The sequence below is a fragment of the Schistocerca americana genome, chromosome 3 (genome assembly GCF_021461395.2).
Source record: "Schistocerca americana isolate TAMUIC-IGC-003095 chromosome 3, iqSchAmer2.1, whole genome shotgun sequence".
Classification (NCBI taxonomy): domain Eukaryota; kingdom Metazoa; phylum Arthropoda; class Insecta; order Orthoptera; family Acrididae; genus Schistocerca; species Schistocerca americana.
The window spans coordinates 325,030,685-325,058,474 of record NC_060121.1 but is presented as its reverse complement, the minus strand read 5'-3'; the positions used below and the strand labels follow the sequence as shown (position 1 = coordinate 325,058,474).

General features: G+C 41.9%; 1 protein-coding gene across 1 annotated transcript in view; it reads right to left on the bottom strand.

Annotated features, from left to right (window-relative positions):
- Positions 1-27,790, bottom strand: part of LOC124607061 (uncharacterized protein DDB_G0284459-like) — a 415,556-nt gene that overhangs the window by 213,667 nt on the left and 174,099 nt on the right. Inside the window, exons 2-3 of the mRNA XM_047139238.1 lie at positions 23,632-23,694; positions 1,012-1,070 (exon numbers count right to left, since the gene is read on the bottom strand). Coding sequence (XP_046995194.1) covers positions 1,012-1,070; positions 23,632-23,694 — 122 coding nt within the window. The remainder of the gene's footprint in view (positions 1-1,011; positions 1,071-23,631; positions 23,695-27,790) is intronic.

The window sequence follows — 27,790 nt, the reverse complement described above, 5'->3', positions numbered from 1 at the left end:
GCAGGGTGGTCCATCTGAAGTTTCGGATGAGATTATCTCGAAAACTATACATCAATTAAAAATAGTGGGTAAGGCAATTTCGTAAACTCAAAGGGGGACATCAAATGATAGTACACGTGATCCCCAGCCCCCGCCCTCTTGGGTGGGGCGGGGAGCAACTTGTAAATCTTAAATGGAAACAACCATTTTTTATTGCAGATTCGGATTCTCCATAAAAAAAGTAATCAAGTTTTGTCTGAAACATTTTTTAAACCGTTGACAGAAGGCACTGAAATCGAGAAAAATTAAAATTCTGATAGGTAGCTAATAACAGCCACAAGATGTTAGCTGAACTTATTTATTGCATCACGCGTTTCGAGCGTATCCCATTATCATATGATCAAAGATACAAAGTTGATGAACAATATTTGACGAAAACAATTTCACACAGAAAAATCCGCATTGATAAGATAGCAATGCCAAGTCATCAACATCAATACACGAGTGGAATAATGTACGGATTTTTGACTGCCGTGCCCGTCTCTCGGGCAGCCTGGTACCGTGATTTGTCAACCTTGGAGCATCTCTGGGATGCGATAGGAAGACGTAGACATTCATATAACCCTCCATGAAATACAGTTTATGTTTCAGTTATGGGAAGAAAAAAAGATGAGTATTCGTGCCCGTGGGGGTCACTGATGTTGATATTGGAGATGTAATGAAAGTTTATTCATTATCTGGCGCTAAAATTCCACAAAGTCTAAGAAATATCTGACTGGTACATCATGGTGTAGCACTTTCTATTTCTGTCATTGTATACTAATGCATTGTGGCGTACGTTTCCTGAATTTCTCAAGGTACAAAAAATAAATGAAGAAACCGAATTTCACCATTTAAAATTCTTCGATAATAAGTAAGTTCCCAAATTATTTTGTTGTGTAATTCCTATGGTTTCTCTGTAATACTGTTGTGCCGAGAACAGCCGCTAAATCATTGACTTAGTAGACAGACGTGATAAGGATGTCCACTTACCGAATTTTGCTTTGATTTATATCTCGTTTCCAGAGTGCCAGCTTCCCCTCAGTTAGTTGCTGCAACGAAAAGAAAATGCGACACAATTAATAAACGTAGAATCCTAAAATTTTTGCTCCAAGTGCCTAAATTTAAATGAAATTTAGCAAAAAATTAAATGCTAGCTGAAACCAAGAGATACAGGAAACCATTCAGCAATTTGTAGCACTCTTGTTGTTACTTGTGTTTGATTAACAATAATCATTTTATAGTTAGGTGATCATCAACAACAATACATAATATCTTCTCCTTTTATCGCAAAGACTGATGTTTATGTAATTCAATTACTTTTAGTTATTATATTTTTATTATGTTTATTATGCTACTTCTCCTCAAGCTATACAAAGATGTTGGTGAGATAACACAATGGTTAAACCAGGACACTCGCATTTGGGATGATTGGTGATCAAGCTCCCGTCCGGCAATCCAGATTTAGGTCTTCCATGATTCGTCTTTGAGAAGGACGCGGCCAATTTCTTTCCCCATCCTGAACGCATCCGAGTTTGTGCTCCGTTTGCATCTACAACTTGCAATTCATGACTTGGTCATCAGCTATTTCAGGTGAGGCTCGAACTACGTAAAAACTGTAAAAATGGAATCATTTAGTCTTCGAAATTCCAGATAACATTTTACACGCAAACACTACACCTCTCCTGAATTGAAATCGTATTACATGCAAATAACTGAAAAAATCGATGTTAGAAAAATCTGGTGCTTATTCAGTTATATTATACAGGTGTCATTTATCTACAACTACTAGTTTAGTATCTATATCGACTCACTGATCGTTGTCAAAGAACAACAGAAGCCTATTCACACTTCTTCTTTTTCCCGTGTGGAACAAGACTCTTTCATCCTCGAATCCAGATAGTCAAATAATTTGTGAAAGGAGTAATGGAAGCTAATAAGGTTTTTTTAAATATCTGGCATTACCGAATTTATTATTTTATGGCTGTTGGGAACTTGTTGAAATTCTTGCCGTCAGAATAAATAATTCAAATCTGATCGTTATACAAGACAGCACATTCTGAGTGTGGAAGCTGATATTTATACACCGACAAACGCCGTTGTGGAGGAAATATACTGGAAAGCTAACGCAAGGGGTCTTTGATACATGGGGAGACCTACATAAGGTGAGTAGTTACCTACTTGTGAGATGCTGAATTCACTTTAAATATATTGACCCAGAAATCAATTTCATCCGACGGCAGAAAGGGAACATATGAAAAGTAAGTTAGCACGTTGCTCTTCGAATCATCACAATGAGTCATATCGTTAATGTTTGTCATGACGAACAGAGCTCTTGACCAGCCCGTTAGTGCGCCATAGTCACATCTTAGTTTGTTATCCGACTGGATACTAAAATATCTGATACATAATGTTTGCTTTAGTGATGAGCGTTAGTGTCTACTTCTGTATTCCTCTAACTTGTTTGTACGGGAGTTCATGAAATGAAGTTGCAGACCTGTTCTGCCGTCACCTGACATGTATTGTCTATGGTCACGTTTGGATTCTCGATTAAATTACTTGTTTTACCAGCCATCATTACATGTGTTGAACAGTTTGTTAATGAATTTGAATGATTATTTATGTAGACTAAAATCAGGAATATACCCATTAGGAAACCTCGATGTACACTATATTTCAAGTGCCGTCATTAAAAGGTTACTTTTATGCCTTTAATCCAGTGTATGGCATTCCACCTTTTTATGAGGGAAAAGTACCCACATACACAATAAAAAGCCTATAATATAAAACTTTAATTTCTCAAGTAAATTTTCATTATAACAAACAAAGGCTTCAACAAGATTGTTTTTCTTCCTTATTTCTCCCTTCAAAAAGCACCAAGTGGAAGGGTTAGGTGAAAGCATCTTTACGACACCACGTATAATGTGTCATTCGTCCTCTCTCGACATAAAATATTACGGACAAGTTTGAAACGTAGCCCACGACATGGCAGATAATTTGGTAACTAAATGAAGAATGTAGAATGGCATTTCTCACAAGAAACGTCGTTGTTAGCAATGAAACATGAGTAATGACATGAACATTCTTTTAAAAGAACGTCATATTGAACTTTTACTCAGTACCCCACATGCATCTAGTAGAGAAAGTATCATCGTTTGGGGTAGCAAGCGAAGTTTGTCATTAATTTGAGGTTTTTTTGGTATGGAGGACGTAGCATGTTATCTTGAAAGTCACCGACAAACGTAGAAGTTAGTTCAGGTGAGAGCCAGGCAAGTGTGCTGGGACTCCTGCTGTTCATGTTGTGTGTTAACGACTCTAGGGGCAATATTGATACCAAACTCAGATCCACTGCGAATGATGCAGTTGTTAACAATGAATTGTTGTACAAAAAAAATATTCAATCATATCTTGATAAGATAAAGTGGTGCAAAGACTGGCAACTTGCTTTAAATGTCCATAAATGTAAAGTTTTGACATCCCAAAAAGAGAAAACACAGTGTCCTATGACTACAACATCAATGAACCAGCTGGACTCCGTCAACTCATACACTACTTGGAAGTAACTATTGTATGCATTGTATTGTATGTTAACCAGGGACCAAAACCGACGCAGAGGCTCCGTCCGCGCAGTGGTCCACAACCCCACAACGACTACCGCAGTCCACTTCACCCCTCAGCCGCCCCACACCGAACACAGGGTTATTGTGCGGTTCGGCCCCCGGTCCCCCCCCCCCCCCCCCGGGGACCTCTCACACCAGACGAGTGTAACCCCTGCGTTTCTACGTTTGCGTGTTACAGTAATGGTAGAGTACGCGTACGCGGAGAACTTGTTTGCGCAGCAATCGCCGACATAGTGTAGCTGAAGCGGAATAAGGGGAACCAGCCCGCATTCGCCGAGGCAGATGGAAAACCGCCTAAAAACCATCCACAGACTGGCCGGCTTACCGGACCTCGACACAAGTCCTCCGGGCGGATTCGTGCCGGGGACCGGGTATTCCTTCCCAATCTGGAAAGCCGTGCGTTAGACTGCTCGGCTAACCGGGCGAGCCCAAGTAACTATTTGTATGGGTATAAAATAGAATGACCGCACAGGATCAGTCGTATGTAAAGCAGGTGGCAAACTTCAGTTCATTGATAACATACTGGGGAAATGAAATCAGTCAACAAAGGAGATTGCTTGCAACACACTCCTGCGACCCATTCTAGAATATTACTCAAGTGTGTGGGCTCCATACCATGTACGAGAAACAGCAGATATTGAACATACAGAAACGAAGCCAGCATGAATGGTTACAGGTTTGCTTGAGCCTTGGGAGAGTGACACAGAGATGCTCAAAGAGCTGAACCGGCAAACGCTTGGAGATTGATGCAAACTATCACGTGAAAGCCTAAACTGAGGCGACAAAAGTCATGAGATACCTCCTGATATCATGTCGGACCCACTTTTTCCCGGAGTAGTGCAGCAACTCGACGTGGCATGGACTCAACAAGTCGTTGGAAGTCTCCTGCACAAATATTGAGCCATGCTGCCCCTATAGCCATCCATAAGTGCGAAGGTGTTACCGGCGCAGGATTTTGTGCCTGAACTGACCTCTCAATTATGTCCTATAAACGTTCGATGGGATTCATGTCGGACGATCTGGGTGACCAAATCATTCGCTCGATTTGTCAAGAGTATTCTTCAAACCAATCGTGAACAATTGTGGCCCATAACATTTCTGTCACTGCTTGGTCTCCAAGTAACCAAACGTAACCATTTCCAGCCAATGATCGGTTCAGTTGGACCAGAGGACCCAGTCCATTCCCTGTAAACACAACCACAACATTAGGAAGCCACCACCAGTTTTCACAGCCCCTTGTTGACAACTTGTGCCCAGAGCTTTGTGGGCTCGACGCCACACTCGTACGCTACAAATCAGCTTTTACCAACTGAAATAAGGACTCACCTGACGAGGCCACGGTTTTCCAGTTGTTTAGGATCCAACTGGTATGTGAGCACAGGAGAGGTGATGTCGTGCTGGTAGCAAAGGCACTCGCGTCGGTCACCTGCTACCATAGATTATTAACGCCAGATTTCGCCGCACTGTCCTAAGCAATACGTTCGTCGTTCGTCCCACATTGACTTCTGTGGCTATTTCACGCAGAGTTGCTTGTCTGTTAGCACTGACAACTCTACGCAAACGGCACTGCTCTCGCCCATTAAACCGCCCGCAGTGGCCGAGCGGTTTAGGCGCTACAGTCTGGAACCGCGCGACCGCTATGGTCGTAGGTTCGAATTCTGCCTCGGGCATGGACGTGTGTGATGTCCTTAGGTTAGTTAGGTTTAAGTAGTTCTAAGTTCTAGGCGACTGATGACCTCAGAAGTTAAGTCCCATAGTGCTCAGAGCCATTTGAAGCATTTTTTTCGCCCATTAAGTGAAAGCCGTCGGCCGCTGCATTGTCCTTGGTGAGAGACAGTGACTGAAATTTGGTATTCTCGGCAAACTCTTGACACTGTGGATCTCGGAATATTGACTTCCCTAACGATTTCCGAAATGTAATCTGCCACGCGTCTAGCTCTAACTACCATTCCGCCTTGTTAGTCTGTTAATTCCCGTCGTACGGCTATAATCACGTCGGAAACCGTTTCTCATGAATCATCTGAGTACAAATAACAGTTCTGGAAATGCACGGCCCTTTTACATCTTGTGTACGCCAAACTACCGCCATTTGTATACCTCCATATCGGTGTCCCATGACTTTTGTCACCCCAGTGTATTTAGTAAGTTTCTGGAAGCAACTGTAAGTGATGAATCTAGGAATATCCTATACAGCCTGCTACGTATCGCCCACGTAGGCACCTCGAACGTGAGAGTAAACGAATTACGGAGTGCGCAGAAGCGTTTAGCAGTCATTCTTCCCGCACTCCATACGTGAATGGAACGGGAGGAAGCCATAATGGTGCAATGGAAAGTACCCTTTGTCATGCACTTCACAGTCGCTTGCAGAGCATGGGAGTGGACGTTGGTACAGATATTTCAGGTTCTCTTGGAGAAAAGAAAGGCGGCTTTAGCTAGTGATACACTGCTAACTATGTGAGAACAAGCTCGCCGAGAATATTATCGAAAACGGTATTAACACAAAATGAAAACATGTTATTTCTTGAATGAGATTTTCACTCTGAAGCGGAGTCTGCGCTCATATGAAACTTCCTGGCAGATTAAAACTGTGTGCCGGATCGAAACTCGAACTCGGGACCTTTGCATTTCTCGTGCAAGGGCTCTACCAGTTGAGCTACCCAAGCACGATTCACGACGCGTCCTCACAGCTTCAGTTCTGCCAGTACCTCGTCTCCTACCTTCTAGACTTCACAGAAGCTCTTCTGCGAACCAGTAGAACTAGCACTCCTGGAAGAAAGGATATAGTGGAGACATGGCTTAGCCACAGCCTGGGGGATGTTTCCAGAATGAGATTTTCACTCTGCAGCGGAGTGCGCGCTGATATGAAACCTCCTGGCCGATTAAAACTGTGTGCCGGACCGAGACTCGAACTCGGGACCTTTGCCTTTCGCGGGCAAGTGCTCTACCAAGTGCTTGGTTCGCAGAAGAGCTTCTGTGAAGTTTGGAAGGTGGGAGACGATGTACTGGCAGAACTGAAGCTGTGAGGACGGGTCGTGAGTCGTGCTTGGGTAGCTCAGTTGGTAGAGCGCTTGCCCGCGAAAGGTCCCTAGTTCGAGTCTCGGTCCGGCACATTGTTTTAATCTGCCAGGAAGTTTCATGTTATTTCTTGATTTTAAAAGGAGTAGTTGGCGAGACATCCCCTTAGTTACATTTTTTTGTCAACTGCTGTCTCAAAACACACAGTTGTTTTTTCCCCTTCTAAGCTACTTTATCTTGTTCACTTTAACAAAGTTGCTTCACCCTATATTCATTGCCACCTTTAAGAAATGATCATTGAAGATGTTCGCTACCTGTAAATTATGAGCCATGATCGCTAACGTTGCTTTTACGCTACCAGAGGTAAGTAAGCCTCTGTCATCGACTATGTTTGCATAGGCACCATGCGACGTTTGGCCAACTGCCTCACAATCAGCAGCAGGTTTAATTAAGAGAACTCGCCGTCCTACTGTAGCACCGACGCACGTGTTAGCAGTTTATTCTCGCCCGCGTAAGATTAAAAGAAAACATGCCTAGCCTAAACGAAATCCGGACGGGGATCCGAGAATACCTGTGGCGAAACCAAAAATATCCATTTTATGCTATTCTATTTATATCCCGAAACATTCTGTACACAAACTTCGCTGCCCTTGGAGCTGTAGCTGCGCCTGTTCAGAAATAACTTCTCCTTCATCTAGGTCAAATAAAATTCTTTTTCTGATACATGTTATTACATATCATTTTCTTCCTTTGCGCTTTGCAGCTCCATTTCAGCAACTGCCCCTTATTTGCCTTGGAAATGGCAGTTGTAACTGTGGCCACGCGCACGTTATAGGGTGACAATGAAGTGTAAAGATTAGACTAAAACGCCGCTGGGTGTCTGATCACCCAATCTGGATCTCCAAACTTTGCGCCGATGTCCTATATTAAACCAGAAAACTCTCCACAGTCTCTTCTGAAGTTTGGGCTTGTGATACTGCTGATGCCGATCTACTAGCCAGATGAGAATGTTAAGCTCGTCGGTTCCAGTCGTACTATTCGAAAGCAGTAGGCTATGTTTCTACCATCTCCCCTTATCTCTCGTCGTTATCAACAACGGCATCATCTCACTAAACTCCGTTAACAAAGAAAATAACACACGGTGTCGGGTACAGACTCCTGAGCTAGGCTACATGTTCTGATAAAGAAGGTCTCTACAATAAATGCTCCAAGGAAACTTGACTGGAATACTCTCTTTCAAATTCTAAAGGTGGAAGGGGTACAATACAGGGAGCGAAAGGCTATTTACAATTTGTACAGAAAACAGATGGCAGTTATAAGAGTCGAGGGACATGAAAGGGAAGCAGTGGTTGGGAAGGGAGTGAGACAGGGTTGTAGCCTCTCCCCGATGTTATTCAATCTGCATATTGAGCAAGCAGTAAAGGAAACAAAAGAAAAATTCGGTGTAGGTATTAAAATCCATGGAGAATAAATTAAAACTTTGAGGTTCGCCGATGACATTGTAATTCTCACAGAGACAGCAAAGGACTTGGAAGAGCAGTTGAACGGAATGGACAGTGTCTTGAAAGGAGGATGTAAGATGAACATCAACAAAAGCAAAACGAGGGTAATGGAATGTAGTCGAAATAAGTCGGATGATGCTGAGGGAATTAGATCAGGAAATGAGACACTTAAAGTAGTAAAGGAGTTTTGCTATTTGGGGAGCAAAATAACTGATGATGATAGAAGTAGAGAGGATATAAAATGTAGACTGGCAATGGCAAGGAAAGCGTTTCTGAACAAGAGAAATTTGTTAACATCGAGTTTAGATTTGTGTGTCAGGAAGTCATTTCTGAAAGTATTTGTATGGAGTGTAGCCATGTATGGAAGTGAAACAGTCACAGGTTCGAGTCCTGCCACGGGAATGGATATGTGTGATGTCCTTAGGTTAGTTAGGTTTAAGTAGTTCTAGGGGACTGATGACCTCAGATGTTAAGTCCCATAGTGCTCACAGCCATTTGAACCATTTGAAGTGAAACATGGACGATAAATAGTTTGGACAAGAGGAGAATAGAGGCTTTCGAAATGTGGTGCTCAGAAGAATGCTGAAGATTAGATGGGTAGATCAGATAACTAATGAGTAGGTACTGAATAGAATTGGGGAGGAATTTGTGGCACTACTCGAGAAGTAGAAGGGACCGGTTGGTAGGACATCTTGTGAGGCATCAGGGGATCACAAATTTAGCATTGGAGCGCAGCGTGGAGGGTAAAAATCGTAGAGGGAGACCAAGAGATGAATAAACTAAGCAGATTCAGAACGATGCAGGCTGCAGTAGGTACTGAGGATAGAGTAGCATGGAGAGCTGCATCAAACCAGTCTCAGGACTGAAGACCACCACAACAAGGAAACTTAATACTCTTTTGGCAGTGATGGAGCATGGGGATGGTGGTAATGTGCCGCCGACACTAGTCGTGAGAAGCAAGAAAGACATTCTCAAGTCACAGCTGTGGTGGTACTTTTTCTCATATATTATAAGCTGAAGTTCCTGGTCCATGCAATGGGATGGACATCCATAAAAAATAAATTTCCCGTACGTGTCCGTACTCATAGTGAATAAAACCGTCTAGATTGCTTATTAAAATTTATTTATTTATTATGTCGTTTCGGCTACTGCCATCATAAGAAATCAAATAGCTTAAAATCTGCATAACATGTTTCAGTATCATAGGAGACGGACATTGAAGCTTATTTTGCAAGTTCTGAGTCTTTGTTATCTGTTGATGGCAATAGCCGAAATAAATAATTTATAAAAAGATGTAGACAGTTTTATTCGCAAAACGAAACTCAACAAACATTCACCACAGGTCCACACTGTCTCACAAATAGCGAAGGAAAGGGCCATTGCACACAGGGAAGAAAGCCTTTCCAATTGGGCGGCTGAATAATCCCTCTGAGATATTCCAGCGGACACTACCAACGAACGTAACTTGCTCAAAATTTTCGATATGCGGCACAACTGACGAGGGGTGACACTGAACAGCAGCAACCAGGAAACTCAGCCGGTGCTAGCGGCAACTGCTATGGGCAGTTCTGCATTGATGACAGGCGTCGCAGACCGCTATAGCGGATTGAAATGACATGTAGACGAGCCATGGTACAGCAAACCACTCGTCGGTTCATTGTTGAACAACAAAACCAGATGAGCAGCGATGACAACCCGGGCCACTTCATCACTAAAGGGCACATACACCACACGCGGTCGACTGCCGACTGCGAGTTACTGGCTATTGAATATTCTAAGCACGAGGAGAAAAGTCGCCTCCATTGAAGAGATCCAATACATAGTACACGACTGTGGACAGTATGGTCTGAATCCATTCAAAATCACATATGCAAGAACTAAAGAATTCTAATTAGCAGTAAATTATCACGTAGGCGTAGAGGAATGAAAGGATGGTGTATGACATATCCCTTCAAGTGACAGAATTTAATAAAAATAATACGTTATTCGATTTCCAAATTTCAATCGGCTCAGCCAATTAAACGTGATTATTGTAACATACGGGGCGTGTTTTTTAAGTAAGTACCGTTTTGAAATTAAAAAAAGAGACGCAAAGATCTCAAAAATTTATTTTTACATGAAAGCTTGTACCTTAATCTAGTTTTCTACATAATTTCCGTCAATATTAAGGCACTTGTCATAATGTTGTACCTGTTTTTGAATACTCCGCTCATAGATGTCTGCCGCCTGACTTGTTAACCACTGCATCACCACTGTTTTGACTTCGTCATCGTCTTGAAGACGCTGACCGCCCAGGTGTTTCTTCAAGTGCAGGAACGGATGGTAGTCACTGGGCGCAAGATCGGGGCTGTACGAACGATGATCTAGAGTTTATCACCGAAAAGATGTGATGAGATCTTTGGTGTGATTCGCCGCCGGCCGGCGTGGCCGAGCGGTTCTAGGCGCGTCAGTCTGGAACCGCGCGACCGCTATGGTCGCAGGTTCGAATCCTGCCTCGGGCATGGATGTGTGTGGTGTCCTTAGGTTAGTTAGGTTTAAGTAGTTCTAAGTTCTAGGGGACTGATGACCTCAGATGTTAAGTCCCATAGTGCTCAGAGCCATCTGAACCATCATCATCTGATTCGCCACATGCGGACGGGCATTGTCTTGCAGCAAAACGATGCCCTTGCTCAACTTCCATGTACTGTTGCTTTGATTCTGGTGTGACGTAGGCCAGCCATGTTTCATCGCCCGTAACAATTTGGCTTAAGAAATCATCACCGTCGTTTTGGTACCGCTCAAGGAAAGTCAATGCACGGTCTAAACGTTTGGTTTTGTGCACATCCGTCAACATTTTCGGTACCAAACTTGGGCACAATTTTCGGTAATTCAAGTGCTCGGTCACAATGCCATACAAAACACTACGAAAAACATTGAGAAAGTCATCCCGCAAGGAGGAAATCGTAAAGCGACTGTTTTCTCTCACTTTATTGTCCACTTCCTGCGCCAAACTTTCATTGACGACCGAAGGACGCCCACTCCTTCATGCACATTTGTGCGGCCATCTTCAAAAGCTCTCACCCACTTTCTTACCATTCCATCACTCATAATGTTTTCTCCGTAAACTGCACATATCTCACAATGAATATCGATCGCTTTTAGGCCTTTAGCACTAAGAAACCTTATAACAGCCCGTACTTCACAGTCGGCGGGACTCACGATCATCGGAGGCATCTTAAACGCTTAGTACACAACGTAAACAAGGAAGAATCAGACTGTAATGGCGTCAGTGCGCAGATTAAGGTACAGCGTTCCATGTAAAAATAAAATTATTGAAATATCTTAGCACGACTTTTTTTAATTTCAAAACGGTACTTACTTAAAAAACACGCCTCGTATTTCCAGAACAGTTAAGCAGTTCCCTAAATTATCCCCTACTGCTACTTTCATTCCGTTAAAGTTGACACTGCAGAGCTATTGAAGTCACTGGTAATTTTGCAGAGAAGTATGGAATTATTTGCTGTGCAAGACCTTGTGCGAAAATACGGGCAACAGTCTTGGCCGTTAGTCGTATGAATGCACCGTAGTGTGCGTATTTGCAGTCAGCGTGCTGTCATCCCACCTTATACAATACCTGTATTTGAACAGTTAAGTAGCGCGCGGGCGCTTGTAATTTGATTTGAGGCATTGTCAGCACCGGAGCCAGCAGGGACACGAAGCATTTAGCGTCTGTCGGGATTCGCGTAAGCACCCAGAGATAGTGCCGTATCGTACATTGTGTCATGCGGAAAGTGGTAATATTTTGTAATAACGTTTTATTGCATTCAGTATGGTGAAGAATCGGACGAATGTATTTTTATAGAAGTGTACAGTATTCGCTAACAAGCAGAAAGTGTTACACGCGAACGTATGTTTTCATCAATACATTTGTGAATGTATCGCTCAGAAACTTCAGTAACATTACTAAAATGAAGTGACCTCCTGATGTATGAACGTACCGACAGTACTTGCAAACTTCACTGCAGTACTAAGTCACAAAAATTTCTGAACTCATTCGTACAATAATGAACAATCGTAACGTATCATTTCCTGGCCACCTCAGGTGTTCTAGACCTGTGTCGGTACTATAGTCGCTTCAGCTAGTTTCCGGCATCAGGGGTAATCGGCATTTCATTCGACCTGAAGAGTATGGGCTGGATTTTCCCTAATGCTTCTAAATGGGTGCCGGGTGGAGCCGACTTGGCTGAGAGGAGTTTCCCCATGACAAGTGGTGCAGAAGGGGTTCTTAATTTCCTGCAGCAGTGCGGCAAGCAGGAGGAGGGAGTGGTCAATAATAGTGCCTAAATTCTACTTCAGATTCTGATTGGATGAAAGCCCTATGAGTCAAACAATTTCGTGGAGCAGTTGGGAGCTCACAAAATCGAGGAGTCTGGTAACAAACGTTGTGGGGTTGAAATGGCAAGTCGTGGGCCCTCTGGGGCGGAGTTCGCGTTTTAACGTACAGGTGTTCGGCAAAAACACGGAAACACCGCGACAAATGCATTCATGAACATAGACGCTAGAAGCCTGTAGGTTGCGCTGTTGTATTTGATCAGGAGCGGCACCTGTGCAATGTCGTCAATACGTTGCAAGTGGAACTCGTGTTTACAACAGTGTTCTGTGTAGTTGGAAGTGCATTATGTCGGAGCTCAGTGCATTCGAACGTGCGCACATTGTTGGTGTTCGTATGGTGGGCGCTTCCATAACCAAGGTAGCCGTAGTGTTTGGTGCTTCAACGGGCACCTATCGAAATTACCGCATACAGAGAAAACGGAAAACATTGTACGGTGAGTCACAAGGAGGACGAAAGTATCTGTTTAGTGATAGTGACAGTCACTGAAGAGTATTGCGAAGAAAAATAAGAGGACGACAGCTGCAAAAGTTACCGCAGAACAGAATGTCACATTCGCGAACCCTGTCAGCAACAAAACAACACGATGGGAGCTCCAGAAAGAGGGAACTGCAGGGCAAGCTGGATTTCCAAAACCACTCACCAGAAATACAGACGTATGAAACAAGAAAAAGTGGTCCCGATGCCACAAAATCTGGACTATGCAACAACGGAAGAGTAATTTGGTTGGATGAGCCTTGTTTCACACTGTCTCCAACTTTCGGCTGAGCTTACGCTCCACGAGTGAAACATGGCAGAACTTATGTGATGATTTGGGCAGCCATATAGTGATATTCCTTGAGCCCATGGTTAAAGAGCAAGCTTGTATTAATGCCAAGGATTCAAATGGCTCAAATGGCTCTGAGCACTATGGGACTTAACTTCTGAGGTCATCAGTCCCCTAGAAGTTAGAACTACTTAAACCTAACTAACCGAAGGACATCACACACATCCATGCCTGAGGCAGGATTCGAACCTGCGACCGTAGCGATTGCGCGGCTCCAGACTGAATCGCCTAGAACCACACGGCCATTCCGGCATTGCCAAAGATTACGTGATCATTTTTGTTGATCAGGTCCACCTCACCGTACGATGTTTGCTCCCCAATGACGATGTTCCAAGACGACAGAGCCTCCATTCATACAATTCACATCGTCCAGAATTGGTTTTGTGAGCAAGAAGCTGAATTGTCGCATCTCTCCTTGGCACCACTGTCACCAGATCTCAACATTATCGAGGCTTTGTGGTCCACTTTGGAGACAAGGGTGCGTAATCGGTATCCACATCCATCAATGTTGTTATCTGGACTTGCCACTGTTTCGCAGGAAGAATGGTATAAAATTCCCTTGAAAACTATACAGGACCTGCATTTATCCATTCCGAGACGGCTGGCGCCTTTTTCGAATACCAACAGTTTGCCTATATCGTATTAGGCACGGTAATGTGTCGTGTTGTAGGCGTTTCCATACTTTTATTCACAGCCTGTGATTTGGGGACTGGAGTTAGTGAACCTTTGGGATCTTAGTGAACCTTTGGGATCAATAGAGTTACATTTCCGGTACGGAAAGCCTAGAAAGTATTCGAAAGTGCATTCTCATGCGTAGGCGTCGATTTTTGTTCAGACGGTTTCCTGTAGTTCTCTGTGGGTGTTGCGGAGTAATTAGTGTGAACGTGTTCAGTAAGATAAGAGCTCAGAGGAAAATTGGAGACATTAGATAGCTGGAAGTGGTATTAGGCAAAAAGTGATGCAATTTTGAAGGGTTATTTGATACCAACAAACTTCATTTGTTTTTGTGCAAATCTGAGAGTGAAGTATTCAGAGGGACGTTCTCCCTGTTGACAATGTTCCTGTTTGTTGTTAGAGTAATTATCAACAGCAGTTGCTAATAGCCATTTGAAGCTGATTTACTGAACTGTAGCAGTCCTTCCAGTCCCGTAGTAGGATATCGGAATCTTACCTGAAAGTATGTAGATAGCTCCAGGTCTTTTAATTATTGATTTTTGAGTTGGGAAGAATAATTCTGTCTCGTAGGTCAAAGCGAGACTGATCTTACACGTTTAGCAGTGTCTGCCAAAAACATTTCCTATTAAATCAGTGAAGCAGTAAATTGCGCGATTTGTCTCAAGCGTTGCACACCACCAAGAATACTTCGATTCTGGCTGCGGCCATGAGTGTGATTTGACCCGACGCTACGAAAGATTCGAGGATGGACGAAAGATACATTTCATAATCAATAATTACACTACTGGCCATTAAAACTGCTACACCACGAAGATGACGTGACACAGACGCGAAATTTAACCGACAGGAAGAAGATGCTGTGATATGCAAATGATTAGCTTTTCAGAGCATTCACACGGTTGGAGCCGGTGGCGACACCTACAACGTGCTGACATGAGGTACGTTTCCAACCGATTTCTCATACACAAACAGCAGTTGACCGGCGTTGCCTGGTGAAACGTTGATGTGATGCCTCGTGTAAGGAGGAGAAATGCGTACCATCACGTTTCCTACTTTGATAAAGGTCGGATTGTAGCCTATCGCGATTGCGGTTTATCGTATTGCGACATTGCTGGCTCGCGTTGGTCGAGATCCAATGACTGTTAGCAGAATATGGAATCGGTGGGTTCAGGAGGGTAATACGGAACGCCGTGCTGGATCCCAACGGCCTCGTATCACTAGCAGTCGAGATGACAGGCATCTTATCCGCATGGCTGTAATGGATCGTGCAGCCACGTCTCGATCCCTGAGTCATCAGATGGGGACGTTTGGAAGATAACAACCATCTGCACGAACAGTTCAACGACGTTTACAGCAGCATGGACTATCAGCTCGGAGACCATGGATGCGGTTACCCTTGACGCTGCAACACATACAGGAGCGCCTGCGATGGTGTATTCAACGACGAACCTGGGTGCACGAATGGCAAAACGTCATTTTTTCGGATGAATCCAGGTTCTGTTCACAGCATCATGATGGTCGCATCCGTGTTTGGCGACATCGCGGCGAACGCACATTGGAAGCGTGTATTCGTCATCGCCATACTGGCGTAATCACCCGGCGTGATGGTATGGGGTGCCACTGGTTACACGTCTCGGTGCCGGCCGCGGTGGTCTAGCGGTTCTAGGCGCGGAGTCCGGAACCGCGCGACTGCTACGGTCGCAGGTTCGAATCCTGCCTCGGGCATGGATGTGTGTGATGTCCTTAGGTTAGTTAGGTTTAATTAGTTCTAAGTTCTAGGCGACTGATGACCACAGAAGTTTAGTCGCATAGTGCTCAGAGCCATTTTTTGAACACGTCTCGGTCACCTTTTGTTCACATGTCAGTTCTAGTATAATATATTTGTCCAATAAATACCCGTTTATCATCTGCATTTCTTCTTGGTGTAGCAATTTTAATGGGCAGTAGTGTAGTTTTAGCCACACACATCAAATTAACAGTTATCAAATTAAAGTACAATTGGTTATATGCACTGAAGAATTTTCAGCATATACGCAAGTGCGTTTTCAAGTTTGTGGTACGTTATTTGGAACTCGCCTTGCTAGATAGGTGGTTAACACTTTCAGGTCAGTGTGAACGGTGAGGGGTTTCAGACTATGTACCACCGGTGGCTGAGTGACTGATGTAAGCTGCGTCGTGCTCTGGTTGGACGTAAGTGAATGTACAAATGCACCACGCACGTTTTACTTCGCAATGCGCCATGTACAGGTGCAATCAATGCTGTCAAATATCATAATAAAAAACAGTACTATACAGTCGCGTCTTGTCAAAAGTGTAAGGTGCTTGGCTTTGGCTTGTGCAATGCGGGTGGCTCCTTCGGGACACCTTTGCATGAGTTGGTACCCAGCACCAGGAGACAGGACCGCCTCACAGTGGACGAATTCAGATGGAGAAACTATGAAGCCATTAGGGTCCCGATGTGTGAGAAGGTTGTTCATTCGATCAGTCTCGTCTCGGCCAGTGCCGCTAGCTTCCTGCAAGAATCGCGCCAAAGGAGGTGAACCCATTACATCATTAGTATCCCTGTCGCATACTTTACTCTCTCAATTCAAGTAGCTCCCCACCACATAACGCCCTTCTTACAACAGTTCCACACATAGTGTGCAGTTGAAATGGAATGAAAATGAACTGAAAATGTTTGTGTAATTGAAATTGGACCACCATTCCTATACTAATAATTCTGCAATTAATTTAGATTGATTGCCTTTAAACATTCTTTGTTTAAATTGTGAGTATTTCTTTATTTAAATATGCTTTAATGTTTTAATTAAAAATATTGTTTTATGGAATCAATTATTTCTGCAATTAATTTAGATTGATTGCCTTTAAACATTCCTTGTTTAAAGGGCGAGTATTTCTTTATTTAAATCTGCTTCAATGTTTTAATTGAAAATATTGTTTTGTGGAATCAATGATATGAAGTTTTTCATCTTAAGCCGTGTATTTATTTTCTGTTTGTTCATTAAGCTTTTCCTTTATTTTTTTCCTTGAACTATAATTTTTATTCTGGATATTTATTATTTAATGATTGATTTAGAATTTTTGTTGAATGAGAACTTTTTAATTTAAATGGTTCTATAATTGTAATAACTTTAATTTTAGACTGAATATCTCTCATTTTTATGTCTTTTGTTATACATACTATAATTTGATACAATGTCCAGGGACACTAATTACTGTTTCTTTAAGTGTGGATGTATAGTTTACAAAGACTAAGATGTACGTTTATCGCACTTTCAGTCACATACTGTCGACAAGGTTAATATGTTAAATTAATCTGATATATTAATAACTACGTATCGCATCATTTATAAGCATATGTGTGGCGTACTTTCTGATATGACAATAACCGCTTATCGTCAAAGTATATTTAATAATATGTAATTTGCGTTGTTACTCGTGATAATGCCTCTCGGTGTGGCCGTGCCGTTCTAGGCGCTTCAGTCTGGAACCGCGTGACCGCTACGGTCGCAGGTTCGAATCCTGCCTTGGCCATGGATGTGTGTGGTGTCCTTAGGTTAGTTAGGTTTAAGTAGTTCTAAGTTCTAGGGGACTGATGACCACAGATGTTAAGTCCCATAGTGCTCAGAGCCATTTTTGAACTCGTGATAATGACTACTGTGCAACGACATTGTCCGAAATTATGTCCACCTCGCAAGACAGCCTTGTTTGTTATTTATAGTGTGTACACACTTACAGTGTAGAATCTAGTTAAGCCTGCAATTACAGTTGGTGCTTGTGTACGTACCATTGCATTTCTTGGACTCACGTGTCACCCTTACGCTTGCTGCATCTGTATTCCTTGCCTCATCCTAAATTATTAGTGTGTTCGTTCTGTTCAGAGTCTTCGTATTCCCAAATAACACTTAGCTTCAGACATCTGCAGCTGTTACCGGCCCTCTCAGCTCTTACCTGTAAGAGCCTACCACTTAAGGCCAGACACTCACTCCTGTTAATCCCTCCTTTGTCCGTAGACCCTCATAATGCCCACCTGGGTGGAACCTGTTACTGTGTGCTCAGCCTCCATTCGTATACACACAGCACAGTAAACAGTTCGCTATAGCAATTCCGTGTAGGATTCTTTCCCGAAACGGAACCATCCTTTGCGTTCTTCAACAGCTTAAACTACAAATAACTCCCAATGGCAGTCTGAGACTTCCTCTCCAGCCCTACACGCTACAAATTATTCTTCACACTTGTGAATTAATTTCAAATTCACAAAAACGTCTCAAGGAAGTCCTTACCTGTTGCTTTTCCACGCTATAAACGATAAAGGGACCTACCGTCAAGTCATGAAAATCTTCCTTCTCATTTACGATACCTGCAGGCGACTTCTACTTTCAACAGCACAATCCACCATTTCATCATTTCTAAATTTTACCAGTATTATGTAAGTCTGCATGCTTTCGTGGCTGTTGGCACTGACGGTAAAATCTTCTGAGTCGTCAGAACGCAACATTTTCCTATTACAACTTCTAAATATCCGACTTTCGATCCTTCAGCTGGGAACTTCTTTAGGGTTCCACTGATGACTCTGTATGGGTGAATATGCCATTCACGGTCACTAGTGGAATCCTGACATCGAGCATTGAAAAAGTGTGAAGAGGAATATGACGTTGCCTAACAACTCAAATCATTTTACCATCAACGTGTCGTAACTGTCAAACGCCCTAGGCTGCTGAATCAGTCCTACAGAGCATATCTGATACATCATCCAATGAAATCTGCGTGATTTATTCATCCCCAATGAATCTCTGAACGCTATGGGTGGCAACTGAGTTATTAAAATGGTTCAGCAACGCTATCAATGTTTCGTGCTCTGTCATGACGCGTAGCCATTGACGTCAGAGCGAAAAGGAGTGCTACATGCTATTACCTATGGATCTGCAATTCAACTGCTCATGAGTGTAAATCCTCCTCGTAATGTGGTTGTTAACGAATTGTTACTTTTAGTCTTGTAAATGTCTCAAAGTTCTTAACAGTATTTGTTTCGACGCCTACTTCCCATGGACCATCTGCCAGTCAACAGTCTCTTCAAAAATTATTTCCAGACCCCAGTATCAGCACTCCTCTTCAGAAGTAACAGTCGCATGAATCAGATACTCATGACTTCTACGGGTACGATTAAGTTTACTGCCACGTTAACAGATCTAGACAAGCCCATTCTCTAGATCAAATGCCATCTCCGGTTTGCTCTTAGCAATGTAATATGCACAGGGCTGTCAATGTAGAGTAATATACCTACGTCATATTGTCATGTGAAAAATTCGTTGCTCTTTGCCGACAAAGTAATTCCCTTCTTGGCTGAACTCCAACCGATCAGCTTCACAATTTCTGTATCCAAACATTGCCTCTAGATCACACTTCTGAAACCGTACGATGCTCTTTCAGTGCCCCACAGGTACTGCTACTCCTGTCTCCATAACGCCACAATGTTCCACGACAGACTGCGTTTTCCCTCAATATCAAATTTTCTTCCTTTGCGGTTATATTTTGTATAAGATCAAGATACAAGGTATACGGGTTAAGCATATTGTAAGGTGGGCATGTCATTCTGATTTTTGTAAATGATCGATGTGCAAGTCAGATGGAGAGCAAGTTATGTTACTGTTAAACAATCATCAGCCTTGTTGTGGCATAGTCTTTGCCTCTGCGCTGTCTGATACATTCTTAGTTCAATTGCGGTAGGTGATGGACATATTCAGTAGTATTGTGTTGAATTGTGATTGTATCTGTTAGATGAAGAAAGATTTACTGTAAAAAACAGCAAGGATGAATATGATGTATACATTGAAAGGCGATAAGGATATAAACTTTGAACTATCTTTTTTTTGTTTTTTGTTTTTATTGAAATTCTCTGTTAACATTACACTTTTTTAAAAAATCATTGTTTTCTTTGTTAAGCATAGCACTGTTCAGACCAGTGTTATGTGTGAAGATCACGCGAAGTTGTAGTCCGACTTTTCGACGACATACTTCATTCTAAAATCGTTGTCTTGGAATAGCATTTCATAGGAATAGTTATTCTCCCCATCCCACTGTTTGAAGAAGGTTTATCATTGCGCTTTACCGCATTGTACCATATGGTACGCACTACCTTTTGTACATTCTATTTAAAAAACAGAAATCTAGCTTAGCCACTGCCTGCTTGCTGTTTGCTGTTGTGTTTTCGAGAAATCTGCAACAATGTTATCAAGACGCGAGGTAAGTGGAAATTTTAATTATGGCCAGATAACTATTTTAATTAAATTGTGCATTTAATACAAGTTGTATGGACACCAGTTACAGTTAAATTCAAATTAGATTCTGTTCAGTCAAAATTTAGCATACGAGTTTAAGTCAGATAATAGTTTTTTGGTACATAGTTTTGATAATAAGTAGTCTTTTTATAGAGTGAGATGTAAATTTGGGCCCAGATTCATACAGAAACACACAGTGACGGACTTACAATATAATAATATTGAGAAGTAATTGAGATATTTATGTTTGAGAAGTTTATGTATGTTGAAGAGACTGTGTACTGTATGTCTTTGTGTATGAAATGCATTTTCCCCTCACTGCCAAACACGATATTTTTCAATAGTCTCCTGAGTCCACAATCATAATGACATTTGTGAATATTTACATGAAGTTTTTGTAATGCGTTATGTGTTTTGACATTTGTTGTTTCCACGCACAGACTTAGATCTTCTTGAGTGGGGTTCGGTGTAGCACACAATAACTTTCTTAGTTGACCCAGTTGCTGAATACACAGTTAATTATACAACGTGAGTGTTATATAAAACCTGATCTCTGAGCCTTTTCATCGTAGTAATGCAATCAGTGTAAGTTAAGTGTTGTCAGCTACTTTCTGTTCGACCATTCCATGACATTTGGCTCCAACAGCCCAAGAATTATCCTATGTAGGCTACTTAAGATTACGTAAAATAAATTGAAAATACGTTTCAGATTTTTTATACCCATTTCACATACTTGAGGACAATTTCACCTAGGATTGGTGAAAGGAATATAAGCAAATATCTGTTTTTCTAAGTATGTATTATGCCTTTATGTTTTTAATACATGTTCTACATCGTTCAGAATCTCCCCACTATAGACTCCTGGAATCGAAGGTTTATCTAAGTTGAAGATATATACATATATTTTTGTCACCACTTGTTACTCAGAAAACCCTGTCGAAATTTCTAGAAATTGTAAAGACAGTACATATCTCATTGTTCAACACCATTTATTCTGGTACATAATCTTGCGTAAAAGTACTATCATGTCTTGGGAATGAATGGAACATACATAGGTTTACAAAGTGTATGAACCGCAACTCCCGCCGTACAAGGTTTATTGTATTTTCTATCCAAGCATGACTACACACACCTCTTGGTGTACTGTACATTCTCCGTCCACAATCGCACTTTAGACGAGCACGTTTTATTTAGGTGTCTAGAGACTTGTAGATTCATCTTGTTAGTCCGTAACTACGCTCTTTCTTCCTTTCAGTGAGATTCAGTAAAGCCTAGAATGCAACGAAGACGAATGACCACGTTCGCAATATTTTATTCAGAAGCAGCTTATTGACTGACGAGAAATTAGTGGGCTCACGTTATGATCAATAACCGCTGGAAGCATTACTCGGTGGCTACTGGCACAACTTTCGTCTTTCTAAAACAAAAGTAGAAAGAAGTGTCACCACGATCGTAACTAGCACACCGGGTTTAAAATAACACACTTGATGCTTTGAAAATTGTTACCATCTCACTGTGACGGAGATTATCCTCCATAGTAAATATTAGTACAGCAACTTTTAAGTTATGGATGATGATTTTAATGCAGAATTCAGTGTAATACATAGTATATCTTTTATATACATATCCTAAATAGCAGCATAAACATAAAAGAGTCCAATTAATCTGTAAATGGGGGTTTGTTGAGTTTCATCTAAAGTTAATATCAATTTTATATAGTATTAACGTAATACAAAATGCTATGACCAGATACGTTAACATTTATCCTTTTAATAAACACTGAGGAGAGAACAGTTGAAGGTAGACAGAGTGAGAAGTACGTTTTTGTGACGATGTTGTGTTCGCGGAAGCTTTAGCGTTCGGTAATTACGGAAGGAGTAAGTTATGTTGATCCAAATTCGGATAGTGACGAGAGGATTGGAGACAGAAAGAGCGACGATTTAAAGAGGCGATTCGACTGAAACAGTTCTCAGAAGATCGGAATGAGAGTAATGAAGAATTTGTCAAAAACTCATCATGGCGTCGTTGTTGGACGTTTGATTACAATTTTAGTATTTGTTTTTCCGTGCATAAATTTTTCAAATCCTGAATGAGGGGAACAAGCGTCGATCAAGTTGAGACGGAAGAGAAGGAAGACTGAGCTAACACTTATCGACACAGAAGGCTTATCAAGAGAGAAGATATGTAATCAAGAAACAGGAAATGTGAAATGGTTTGGACTTACGTAAAAGGAAGTGTGAATGGACGATGCAACAGTGTACATAGCGTGAGAAGACAAATTATTTGACTGACAGAAGATATGAGCCAATGGGCTATAGCGCAAGACTGGGCTTTGTGAATAGAAAGTAACAATTACACGAACTTTTGTGCTATGGAAATTAAACTTGGAACGGTGCAATTATTATCAGAGTCATTTACTGTGAGGCCTAGCATTGATTAGCTTTGTGAGTGAAAATATTTAAATAAATAGACACTACGCCACTTACATGAATTATTACTTAGGAGTTGATTGTTCCAGTTAAAAAAAAACTGTGTGTGTTTACGAAATAACAAAGAGAATCCCACGTCAATACCTCATCTGAAATAATCTCTCACTTTTATGTCGCCGTATTATCTTTTGAAGAAGATATTTGGAGGATTTTTTTTTTATAATTTTCAGTATTTGAACTGACGACACATCGCCTTATTATCAGATTCCTGAACCAGCGGAAAAATCTGACGCACTAGGAATTCAGCAGTGCTCTGCAGCTGCCGCCATTTCTACAGTCTCAGATAGGAAAAACGTCTTGTACCTTTGGGCGGCCACATTCATAACAAAAACAGCCCACCGTGTGTACGTGAAAGTAATAATTTGAGCATGACGCATCAAACCAGTCAGGAGACGGAAGACATAGAAAAAAAATCGCATTCGAAAATGTTTTGGCTCGAATTACGGCGAACAGAACTTGACGTTATTGTATAAGCATATCACGCCTGTCTGCAAAAAGTCATGCCTTTTATTTGCTAATAGTTTCTCGTCTGTAAGTCACACAGAGAATCGCATCCAAATAGTCCAGTAATGTCATATTTCATACCTTTCAAGGATCTTAGAAAAACGTAAAAAATGACAACTTCACTGTCTTCTTTTTGTTATTGCTAAAATTTATTACTCACTTTCGTAAAAGTGTTACAAATCAATATACGTGGCGTGTATCAGTGATCGTATACAGCTGTGTAGCTCACTAGCCGTTTGAAGTGTTGTTGTCGAAGTGCATAACAAAAATGAACGGAAGTTCCACGAGTATATCCGTATCATTTATGCCAAGAGTTATAATACAAATTCACTTACCAGTAACATCTCGCCAACAACTTCTCTCTTTCTGATTACATCAGCGCAGTCCCCCAGGCCATTCTGAAAACGCAGAAGTACAAAATTAAATCCACTTTAAGCATTTTCAATTTTTTTGTTATAGGTAACATAAATTAGCATGCATGAGTCTTGGTATAATACGGTAAAAAATTCTGTTGATTCATACAGTCTTTCCACTGAAATGAATTTTTTGACACGTAACGAAGCGCGCTGCTCTCCGTTGGATCTTCTCTATCTCTTCTATCAACCCTATATGGTAAGGATCCCACACTGGTGAGCAATATTCAAGCAGTGGGCAAACAAGTGTACTGTAACCTACTTCCTTTCTTTTCGGATTCCATTTCCTTAGGATTCTTCCAATGAATCTCAGTCTGGCATCTGCTTTACAGTCTAAGAGAACAGGATGAAATGGAGGCATAAGAGCTGAGAATGGAAGAAATTCGGTTAACGAATTAATAAAACAAAAGTGAATAAAAGGACTAGAACAGATCGAAACGATGGCAGAAGGAAAAGCAATAAAACAATAACTGAATTACAAACCACAAGGAAAACGAGATGTCAGAAGACAGCAGAATAGATGGCTAGAGTGAGATCGGAACAGGCGGGACACCACGTCTTTGAACTGAAGAAGAACGAGAGGAAGATATTATTACTACATCTACATCTACATCCATACTCCGCAAGCCACCTGACGGTGTGTGGCGGAGGGTACTTTGAGTACCTCTGTCGGTTCTCCCTTCTATTCCAGTCTCGTATTGTTCGTGGAAAGAAAGATTGTCGGTATGCCTCTGTGTGGGCTCTAATCTCTCTGATTTTATCTTCATGGTCTCTTCGCGAGATATACGTAAGAGGGAGCAATATACTGCTTGACTCCTCGGTGGAGGTATGTTCTTGAAACTTCAACAAAAGCCCGTACCGAGCTACTGAGCGTCTCTCCTGCAAAGTCTTCCGCTGCAGTTTATCTATCATCTCCGTAACTAAATGATCCTGTAACGAAGCACGCTGCTCTCCGTTGGATCTTCTCTATCTCTTCTATCAACCCTATCTGGTAAGGATCCCACACTGGTGAGCAATATCGAAGCAGTGCGCGAACAAGTGTACTGTAACCTGCTTCCTTTGTTTTCGGATTGCATTTCCTTAGGATTCTTCCAATGAATCTCAGTCTGGCATCTGCTTTACCGACGATCAGTTTTATATGATCATTCCATTTTAAATCACTCCTAATGCCTACTCCCAGATAATTTATGGAATTAACTGCTTCCAGTTGCTGACCTGCTATATTCTAGCTAAATGATAAAGGACATTTCTTTCTATGTATTCGCAGCACATTACACTTGTATACATTGAGATTCAATTGCCATTCCCTGCACCATGCGTCAATTCGTTGCAGATCCTCCTGCATTTCAGTACAATTTTCCAGTGTTACAACCTCTCGATATACCACAGCATCATCCGCAAAAAGCCTCAGTGAACTTCCGATGTAATCCACAAGGCCATTTATGTATATTTTGAATAGCAACGGTCCTACGACACTACCCTGCGGCACATCTGAAATCACTCTTAATTCGGAAGACTTCTCTCCATTGAGAATGACATGCTGCGTTCTGTTGTCTAGGAACTCTTCAATCCAATCACACAATAGGTCTGATAGTCCATGTGCTCTTACTTTGTTCATTAAACGACTGTGGGGAACTGTATCGAACGCCTTACGGAAGTCAAGAAACACAGCAGCTACCTGGGAACCCGTGTCTATGGCCCTCTGAGTCTCGTGGACGAATAGCGCGAGCTGTGTTTCACACGATCGTCCTTTTTGACACCCATGCTGATTCCTACAGACTAGATTTTTAGTCTCCAGAAAAGTCATTATACTCGAACATAATACGTGTTCCAAAAATCTACGACTGATCGACGTTAGAGATATAGGTCTATAGTTCTGCACATCTGTTCGACGTCCCTTCTTAAAAACGGGGATGACCTGTGCCCTTTTCCAATCCTTTGGAACGCTACGCTCTTCTAGAGACCTACGGTACACCGTTGCAAGAAGGGGGGCAAGTTCCTTCGCGTACTCTGTGTAAAATCGAACTGGTATCCCATCAGGTCCAGCGGCCTTTCCTCTTTGGAGCGATTTTAATTGTTTCTCTATCCCTTTGTCGTCTATTTCGTTATCTACCACTTTGTCATCTGTGCGACAATCTATAGGAGGAACTACAGTGCAGTCTTCCTCTGTGAAACAGCTTTGGAAAAAGACATTTAGTATTTCGGCCTTTAGTCTGTCATCCTCTGTTTCAGTACCATTTTGGTCACAGAGTGCCTGGACATTTTGTTTTGATCCACCTACCGCTTTGACATAAGACCAAAATTTCTTAGGATTTTCTGCCAAGTCAGCAGATAGAACTTTACTTTCGAATTCATTGAACGCCTCTCGCATAGCCCTCCTCACACTACATTTCGCTTCGCGTACTTTTTGTTTGTCTGCAAGGCTTTGGCTATGTTTATGTTTGCTGTGAAGTTCCCTTTGCTTCCGCAGCAGTTTTCTAACTCAGTTGTCGTACCACGGTGGCTCTTTTCCATCTCTTACGATCTTGCTTGGCACATACTCATCTACTGCATATTGTAAAATGGTTTTGAACTTTGTCCACTGATCCTCAACACTATCTCTACTTGAGACAAAACTTTTGTGTTGAGCCGTCAAGTACTCTGAAATCTGCTGTTTGTCACTTTTGTTAAACAGAAAAATCTTCCTACCTTTTTTAATATTCCTATTTACGGCTGAAATCATCGATGCAGTAACCGCTTTATGATCGCTGATTCCCTGTTCTGCGTTAACTGTTTCAAATAGTTCGGGTCTGTTTGTCACCAGAAGGTCTAATATGTTATCACCACGAGTCGGTTCTCTGTTTAACTGCTCAAGGTAGTTTTCAGACAATACACTTAAAAAGATTTCACTGGATTCTTTGTCCCTGCCACCCGTTCCTTTCCTAAGCTGGAGAACTGCTTCCAGACATTCCAGCAAGCGCTGTTCACACAGTATGTAAGTCTTACAGCATTTAGGAAAAACACCCTCCGAGCACGAATTTCTTAATCGTCTGTAAATTTTATGTGACCTATGAGTCGAAGATACTTAAGCGTATACCGTAACATTTACATCTCGAGTCTGGACCACAGGAAAGGCATTAAGAATAAAGATTTTGCTTCAGATCCCATCACATAGGAGTTGTTGGAAGCTCGTACCGGAAGGGACAGACAGCTTCCTCGAGAGCGATAGTGACGATGCGGAAGTGGTGACACCCGATAGCAGGCGATGCGCTTGTTCCGACAGCGAGCAGGCGAGAGGATGGGGGCGGAGGGACACCATAGCAGCGTGTCAGTCATGTGCACGACCCGAAAAAACTAGATGTCACTTGTCTGGCTCGCCACATACATCCATCCACTATATCAAATACTACATTGGCGGAAATGGGAAATGTTGCATCATGAGCTCTTAAACTTAATGCTTTTTTATTTTTATTTTAGTCATCAGTCTTCTGACTGGTTGGTTTCAGCCCGCCACGAAGTTCTCTCCTATGCCAGCCTTTTCATATCAGAGCACACACTTGCAACCTACCTCCTCAATTATTTGTTTAAGGTATTCCAATCTCTTGTCTTCCTCCGACATTCTCTCATATCATGGAAGTTATTACTGATGTCTTAATAGATGTCCTAGCATCGTTCCTTCTTGTTTTCAGTGTTTTTCATATATTCTTCATTCCTTACCTTATCAGTCCACCTAATCTTCAACATTCTTCTGTAGCTCAACGTCTCAAATGCTTCGATTCTCTTCTGTTCTGGTTTTCCTACATTTCGTGTTTCACTACCACACGAAGCTGAGTTCCAAACGTACATTCTCAGAAATTTCTTACTCGACTTATGGCCTGTATTTGATACTAGTAGACAACTCTTGGTCAGGAATGCCCTTTTTTGCCGGTGCTAGTCTACTTTTTATGTCCTCCTTCCTCCGTCAATTAGTTATTTTGCTGCCTAGATAGCAGAATTTCTTAATTTACTTCATGATCACCGATTTTGATGTTAAATTTCTCGCTGTTCTCATTACTGCTACTTCTCATTACTTCCGTCTTCCTTCGATTTACTCTCAGTCCAT